Here is an 8,326-nt window from a genome sequence, read left to right as displayed (position 1 = left end):
GAGGCTGAAGTGTAGAGACCCCCCGTGAGCCGCCTCTCGGGGCAGCCTGGCAGCAGGAAGACCCACGGGCACGTCCTCCGGGGCCAGAAGCGGCCACGGCTGAGGGGCTCGGAGTCCCGCTGACAAGCGAAGTGTGGGGCAGCAGCAGCCGAGTAAGACGGGGTGATCTGTCACGGCAACCTTCAACCACGGGAGAGGAAACGTTCACCAGGCCACCGACGTCCACAAATGGCGTTCAGTGACACCTGTAGGCGTGTGCCCCGTGATCGACCCCCGCTCCCACGGACGGTCACGACACAGGCACCGTCTGAGAAGTAACGATGCGCTCAAACTCGCGGCAGCATGCCCAGCCTCACTGTCCACTCTTTCCGGCACTCACTGGTGGCCAGAAAAGGCCACACGCCGCGGTCAACATAAAAATGTCACTGCTGTGCTCTGAACGCATCTCTCCCCTTATCTCGTCCCCTTGGAACACTCGCATTATAAGCAAAATTTAAAGGGGGAAAAAGCATCACTGCAGTTAAAACCATTAGTCGGTTACCCTTGTTGGAATGATAAGAAAGGAATAATATAAACTGCTCCACTATGAGACATTTTCATTGTATCTACACGCTAAAGTTATCTTTACAATATATACAGGAATTTTGGGGGGTAGGATATATAAGTACTGCTTTGGAGTTCAGGCTTGCTTCTTTAAACCTGATGGGCACATAGGATTTTTTTGGAATTAGTAGGCTGAAGAGTGCAGTATACACAGTTGCATGCTATGTAAATAGACACGGAATATTTCATGCTCGCCAAAATTCTGGGTACTAGTATTACTACGTCCCAGTTTGATACAGTTTGTCCTAAAGTGGGTTAGTCACTTCACTGAAGCCTCCTTTTTAAAAGGAGGGGCTCAGCCTAGATTATCACTAAATCCTTTCCAGGTCCCAGGTTCCTTTGATTCTATGGGTATTGAGTCCACACAGCCATTGCAGAGATAGAATGCCCAGTTTTAGTCTGAATGACAGCAGATATATAAGCTGAAAGAACTTTCAAGCAAGGAATGAAAAAAATCTCCCTTTCCAATATATCATCCTGGAGATCTCCTAAAGTGAAAAACATGGCATCCAAATAAATACTTTTTAAATAATCGTGAACCACGAAAATAAACTTACTGTACAGTCTTTAAATGAAAGCTATTTGCTCCATTAAATTGTCACACTCAAGGGCTTTATGCTGGGCCTAGACTATTGCTTTCGTGGCCTTATAAAATTTTCTTTCATGTTTGCGACAAGGGACTTACTTTGTCTCATCTACTACATTTTGGCGTTCAGTAACTTTTTGGAAACCATTTATGCTTTCAGTAAAGGCCCCACAAACATCCCCGGACCCAAACGTGTAGACACGACTCAAACCCGTTAGAAGCCGGACTAGCCGGGGGTAAAGGGCACCAGAACCGCCCGAGGGGACGTTTCCCTGCCCAGACAACCTGGCCGAAGACCTAACTGATTTGAGTCATTTCGCAGCTCTGACTCTTTTTCTGAGAACCTCAAGTTCTCTGAGCAGGAGCCAAAAGAGCCAACGACCCGCTTTACCTCAAGCCACCGCGGAGCGCGCCGGGAGCGCGTCTGGGGCCGCCTCCCCCGGGGGGCGAGCTGGGCCTCGGGACGCGCGGGCGGAGCACCAGGCGGCGGGGCGGCGGCCGGCCCGGGCTCCGCAGCCCCGACGGAGGTGTCGGGGCCGAAAGGTCCCGGGAGCCCGCGTCCGAGGGCCGGGCTGAGACCGGGCTTCCGGGGCAACCCCGGCGGGACGAGACTTCCAGAGCATTCTGTTATGGCGGGTGCTCGTGTGTGTGTGTGTGTGTGTGTGGGTGTGTGTGTGTGTGTGTGTGTGTGAGGGGAGTGGGGCTGAGCGGCCCGGCCGAACGCACATGAGTCCGGGGCCGGAGTCAGGGTCGGCCCGGCAGGGGGGCGTCCGGGAGCCGGGCGCGGAGGCCGCGGGGACCGCCGCGCGGGTGTCGGGAGGCCGGCGAGCCTTACCTGGGCCCGGGCGCCGGCCAAGTGGCTCGGGGCCGCCTCTACGTCCTCGGGGCCCCCGCGGAGCGCGGCGCGGAGCCTCTCCAGGTGCTCCCTCAGGGTGACGCGCTGGTGGAAGGAGAAGGCCGGGTGCAGCGAGGCCATGGTGAAGAGCAGCAGCAGTTCCTCCTGGGCCCTGAGCCCCAGCCCGCCGCCCGGCCGGGGCGCGGCGCCGCCGCCTTCCGGGCCGGAGCCGTCTTTCTCGGCGTCCTCCTCCTCGCCGCCGCCGTCCTCCTCACCGCGCTGGTCCTCCGCGCTTCCCCGCGAGCCCTCGCCCCGGGCCGCGCGCAGGCTCCGGAGCACCGCGTCCACCTGGGGCAGGAGGCGGTGCAGGCGGCCGGCGGCCTCGCGGTTCTCCGAGCCCAGCAGCGCCAGGTAAACGATCAGGCGCGAGCGCACGGCGGGCTCTCGGAAGTCGGCCAGCGGGCCCGGGTCCGAGAGGCCGTTGGCCTTGGCCTCCGAGTCGCGCAGGTAGTGGTAGTCCTTGCGCGCCAGGTCCTCCAAGCACGAGCCGAGGAAGCGCAGCTCCAGCGGGTTACACAGGTCCAGCAGCCCGCACATAAACTCCAGACGCTGCGCTGAGCCCAGCACCATCCCGAACCACTCGTACACCCGCTCCTGCTCGCGCAGCGCCGCCGCCGCGGGCCCCGCGCCGCCGCCCGGCATGCCCACCCCCGCCGCCGCCCCGCCAGCAACAGGCGGCCCGAGCCCCCGAGACGGCGGCGGCGGCGGCGGCAGCGGGGGGCCCCGCGGCGCGCCCGAAGGCGGCGGCGGCGGCGGCGGGGGGCGGCAGTCGCGGCGGCGGCGCGGAGGCGCCTTCGCGCCCGGCCGCGCGTCTGCCTCTGGCTCCTCAGCCTCGGGCGGCGGCTCCGCGGGGTGCGTCGGTTTCAGCGGCAGCTTCATCCTCAGCATCCTCGGCTACAGCGGCGCGGACATGCGAGCGGGGGCAGGAGGGCGGGGCCGGGGGCGGGGCGGGGGCCGCGGCAGCGGCGGGCAGCCGTCAGGAGCAGGGCCCCTCCATGCCGCCGGGGCCGGGCCGGGCCGGGGGCGGGTCTCGGCCGGCGCGGGCGGCCGCGGGCGGTGTCTTCCCCGGCCGGGGGCGGGGCTGCTCGCGGCGGCTCCTCCCCCCTGGGCTCCACACAGCCTCTGGGAGCCCGGGCGCGGTCGGGAGCAAGCTAGCGAGCGTGTCCTCCGTCCGCCTCCCTCTCTCTGGTCGTCCGCGCTGGGCCGGGCCGGCGGCGCCTGAGCTGTCCCCTCGCGAGCCGATGCGGACCGGGCGGCGGCGACAAGAGGAGGAGCGGCCGGGCGGGCGGAGACGCTTGCGGGCTCCGCGCAGGCGCTTCAGCCAATCAGCAGCCCGAACGGCTGGTTGCGCGAGTCTCCCCGCCCCCAAGGCACGCCCCCTCCGGGAGGCCACGCCTAACCGCCCTGCGGCCGCCTTCCCTGCCAGCGGCTCCCGCGCGGTCCCGGCGTCTGGCGGTGACCCGGGGTCGGGGGCGGCCCGCGTGCGAGAGCCGCGCGCGGCCCACGGCGCGGGGCCCGTTAGGGGGCCGCACCTTCTCCGGCCTCCGGCGCGGCTTCTGATTCCCGACGCAGTGCCGCCGCCCCGGGCGGGCCGCCGCCCCTGGCGCCGTTCGGCTCCCGTCGCGGCCGCGCGGGACGCTTCCCGGAGCCGGGCTCCCTCTGGAGGGGGCGCGCCGGCCCGACCTCCGCGGGTGTCAGGAGGTCAGTGCGCGGGCCCTGCCGCCGCGGCTCTGCCGCCCCGTGTCCGGTCTGCTCCGCGGGCGGGCGCCCACGCGGAGGGCGGCCCTGGGCTCAGGGCCCTCCCGACCCGGGCAGCACCGCGGCCCCGGGCCCAACGTTCTGTAACGGTCTTTGGGAATTATTGCCGCGACAGTTACCAAAGCCCCGTGGAGCCACCATCTTCGGGGGCCTGTCCTATTAGCTACATGACGTTTCTGTGCCTGACGCTAGCATTTTGAATTCCTGTGCCCCTGAAAATTCTCTGTGACTTGAGGAACTGACTTTTTTTTTTTTTTTTTTTAAGTTTTTGTTACGTTTTTAAGGTTGGAAGATCTTTCTTGCTCTCACTGTTGCTTTAAAAAAAATAGTTTATAATATAACACCCAGCTGGATCTTTTGAGGGTTAATTTTTAAAAGGTGGGACTAAAAAACCCTTCAGGTTTTAAATTAGGAAGTCCTACTACAGCTGTGTAATGGCAGGATGTAAAAAAAAAAAAAAAGAATCACTTTTTCCGAATCTCTTCCTGAAAATATTTGAACATCTGTTGGTAGACCATATGCTGAGCCCTCTTTACAATTTTATGCCCTAAGAAGCTAATTTATAATTCAATAAAAGGTTGAACTTAAGCCTGAATCAGCTTCAGCGATAAAATGGGGAGACAGTTGTTTTCAACACACTTGCTGCTACTGCTGCTAAGTCGCTTCAGTCGTGTCCGACTCTGTGCGACCCCATAGACGGTAGCCCACCAGGCTCCCTTGTCCCTGGTATTCTCCAGGCAAGAACACTGGAGTAGGTTGCCATTTCCTTCTCCAATGCATGAAAGTGAAGTCGCTCAGTTGTCAACACACTTGAGAAGATGTCAAATATATAAAAGCCATTCTTCCTGTACTTTGCTATTTCCTTGTGTTCTTTAGGTGTCGTCTAAAATCATGATCAGGAGAAAACTTTGCAGGAACATTTATTACAATCCTTGCCCCTTTGCTGTCAACTTCAAGTGTCTTGGAATTTTCTGTCTTATCATTTGTGAAGCTTAGGGTGACATACTTCAGGCAACCAATAATAACCTTGCTAGATATTCACAGGTCCATAGTGAGTCACCTGTCTAGACCCTTGGAGATGATTTTTACATGTGATCCAGGCATATGGTCTTTACATTTTCCTTGGCAACAAGAAGCCATTTGGTATGAACTCTCCGTAATACTTGATCCATAAATTTGGGTCTGAGTTCAGATTTATAATCAGTAATGATTACTTGTGTTCTTCTATCTTTGGCCCATATTAGAAAATGCAACAACATGCACTGTGCTTTAATGCTTCTGGTTATCATCCATTGGCTGGACGGTTTGCTACTTACGCCCCAGTACATTGTTGCAGAGCTCTCTCCATGCCGCTGCTCATTAGAGCCAGCTACAGTGTTTTTTTCCCACCCTGTAGTGAGAATACATCTTCAGTGAAGAGTGATGTACTAGGGACTTCCCTGGGGGTCCAGTGGTTAAGAATCCACCTGTCAATGCAGGGGACACAGATTCAACCCCTGGTCTGGGAAGACTCCACATATGGGGCGCAGCAACTAAGCCGTCCAGTCTAAACTGCTGAGCCCGTGCACTTAGCCCATGCTCTGCAGCAAGAGAAGCAGCCCTCCCCGACGATGAGAAGCCCACGTAGCGCAACTACAGCGTAACCCCTGCTGGTGCAACTAGAGAAAGCTCAGGCACAGCAACGAAGACCCAGCGCAGCCAAAAATAAAGTTTTAAAAAATAATGAAGTAGTTTGTAAAAAAAAAATAGAGTGATGTATTACAACAGGGAGGAGCCCAGATGTAAATCCCAGGATGAGGTGTAGGTGCATTTATTGGGGAAAAAAAAAAAACTATCCAGATAATTCTAATATGACATCCCGGGAAGGTATTCCTCCCACCAGGGCCTACCTATTGGGAACACTTGTTCTAGATTCTCTAGTGTTTTATATTTAATTATATATATATTTTATCAGTTCAGTTCAGTTCAGTCCCTCAGTCGTGTCTGACTCTTTGCGACCCCATGAATTGCAGCACGACAGGCCTCCCTGTCCATCACCAACTCCCGGAGTTCACTCAGACTCACGGCCATCAAGTCGGTGATGCCATCCAGCCATCTCATCCTCTGTCATCCCCTTCTCCTCCTGCGCCCAATACCTCTCAAATATATATTTATATATATATTCCCTATATAATCATTTAGATGGGCCAAATAATATTACTGTGGTAATAGTGGTTATGTGTTTGTATCCAGATCTTTCAGAGGAATATATCCTATAAAAGACATCTTTAAGGACATAAAGTGCTATTGTGTCTTGTTCCTAGATGATATTTAATGAATATTTAATATACTTTGTTTCTTTGTTTTGGGACTTCTGTGGTGGTCCAGTGGTTAAGACAATGAGTAGAAGGCATGGGTTCAATCCCTGTTTGGGGAACTAAGAGCCCACATGCCACTGCTTGGCCAAAAAAGAAAAAAATACTCTGATTTATTTGCCTCATTAATAATGAAATATGACGTACTGACATTATTGTCCAAATATTTATATGTACCCAGAAAACTGGTTTCTAGTTAAGGTTATACTTTGGATTAAGACACCAGCCAGTGGTTGAAGATTGAGGAAACTTTGCAATGCTTTTGCAATTGGGTTACTGCAAGAAATTTCACTAAAACCACAGTTAACTGGATGGTTCAAGGCAGACTGAAAAGGTATCAACCCCACATACAGAATGCCCAGATACAGCCACTTCTGCCATCTGGGGATACCTCAGGTGGCATCCTGCGACAGCTAAGTGGATCCATACCAGGAATCTGTGCTCTCTGTTTTCGTGAATTCTGGCTGCTTTGCCCCCCGCCCTTTATGCCTTCCCGTCTCCTCCCCTACAGTATAAGCACCGTAACGTCAGTGGCCATGTCGTATTCAGTTTTCTATTTTCACATCTGGCACTCAGTGGTGGTTACTAAATGTTTGTTGAGCAAACAATGAATGGATAATGCTCCAGGAACCAAAAGTAACCACTCCCAGCTCCTGGGGTCACCTGAACCCCTTTCATCTCTAGCAAGGAAGAGAAAACATCGGCGTTCCAACATTGCCAGGCTCGTCCTGAGAGTTCTTCTAACTGAACTGGCTGAGGTTACATGTCTGTTCCTGATCAGTCGTGGAACCAGAGAAGTGGAGGAAGCTTCTTCGGAACCATGCGGATCACCCAAAAGAAGCCTAGGGCTGTTGGAAAGAAGGAAACGTGGGTGCTGGGGAAGCCACCCACCATGCGTCCCATGTCGGTACACTCACAATCTGTTGTTCTGATCACATAAGTTGTCATGGCTTTAAGGCACCTCAAAAACAAACTTCTGTTTAGTTAGGTTACATGTTTTCCTTTTGTTACATCACGCATTTAAGAGATTAAATATTAAATTGTCTTTAGAGATGACAGTTAAGCTGGTCTATAGGTCTTGCAAGCAACACGGGTAAATCATTGACATTTGACTTAAGGGAAAAAATTAGTGCATATTTAAAAGGATAAGCTTTTGGTAAGGTTTATAAAAAATACCCAATATGACAGATTTGAGATAAAAAGAAATCCTCAGTGTTGATGCTGTGACAGCTGGAAGTCCATGCCCAACACAGGGTGTATGATACCTTTTCTCGAAGACCAGCATTGGGTAGAATTCGGAGTCTCCCTGGAGTTACGGTTCCACTTGTCAGCTTCTTAGGACCTTAGATTGACCAGGTGGCCTAAGTTCTCCCACTTGTACATCAAAACTTTTGAAGAAACCCTGAAATCCAACCATCTTTGGGGCCTGTCCAGACATAAATTTTATTTTAAAGTGGCTTGGTTTGGAAAATCCTCAGGCTGCTGATTTGTGTTAGAAATTAAGGAACTGGATGACCTGAGGCACTCGTGTGGTTCTTTGGTAACTTGGCAAATAGACCCTTTGCCCAATCGCTCAAAAAGGCAAGGGCTGTCCCTCCCCCAGTGAAGTCAAGTGAGAGTCACTCAGTTGTGTCCAGCTCTTTCTGATCCCATGTAGTCCATGGGATCCTCCAGGCCAGAATACTGGAGTGGGCAGCTTTTCCCTTCTCCAGGGGATCTTCCCAACCCAGGGATCAAACCCAGGTCTCTCACATTACAGGCGGATTCTTCACCAGCTGAGCCACAAGGGAAGCCTAAGCATACTGGAGTGGGTAGCCTATCCCTTCTCCAGTGGATCTTCATGGCCCAGGAATCGAACTGGGATCTCCTGCGTTGCAGGCGGATTCTTTACCAACTGAGCTATGAGGGAAGTCCCTCTCCCAACCCCACCAAAAAAGAAAAAACAGAACACTGCCTTCAAGGGACCTGTGGAAAGGTAGAACTGAATTCCTGGAAGGTTGACTTGCTAGATAGAAAAATAACCTCTGCTCCCGCAGTTTTCTCTGGAATAGAATTTGCTGAATTTATGACTTCTTATAGGGTAACATCATATTATTGGTGAGCCCACAAAGCTCCTCTGTCCATGGGATT

The 8,326-nt window shown here is 54.0% G+C and overlaps 1 protein-coding gene across 3 annotated transcripts in view; it reads right to left on the bottom strand.

Annotated features, from left to right (window-relative positions):
• ZCCHC2 (zinc finger CCHC-type containing 2) overlaps positions 1-3,055 on the bottom strand; it is a 63,647-nt gene extending 60,592 nt beyond the window's left edge. For 2 of the 3 annotated variants that reach the window (XR_011563881.1, XM_070779148.1), the window contains exon 1: positions 2,025-3,055. Coding sequence is in view for 2 of the 3 variants with exons in the window: in XM_070779148.1 (XP_070635249.1) it covers positions 2,025-2,972 (948 nt within the window). In the remaining variant the exon portion in view is untranslated. The remainder of the gene's footprint in view (positions 1-2,024) is intronic. The other variant, XM_070779147.1, reaches the window with a different exon arrangement.
• Between the last annotated feature and the right edge of the window lie 5,271 nt (positions 3,056-8,326).

The sequence above is a fragment of the Bos indicus genome, chromosome 24, assembly GCF_029378745.1.
Source record: "Bos indicus isolate NIAB-ARS_2022 breed Sahiwal x Tharparkar chromosome 24, NIAB-ARS_B.indTharparkar_mat_pri_1.0, whole genome shotgun sequence".
NCBI classification, from domain to species: domain Eukaryota; kingdom Metazoa; phylum Chordata; class Mammalia; order Artiodactyla; family Bovidae; genus Bos; species Bos indicus.
Note: the sequence above shows the minus strand (reverse complement) of the source record. Positions and strands in the feature narration are given on the sequence as shown.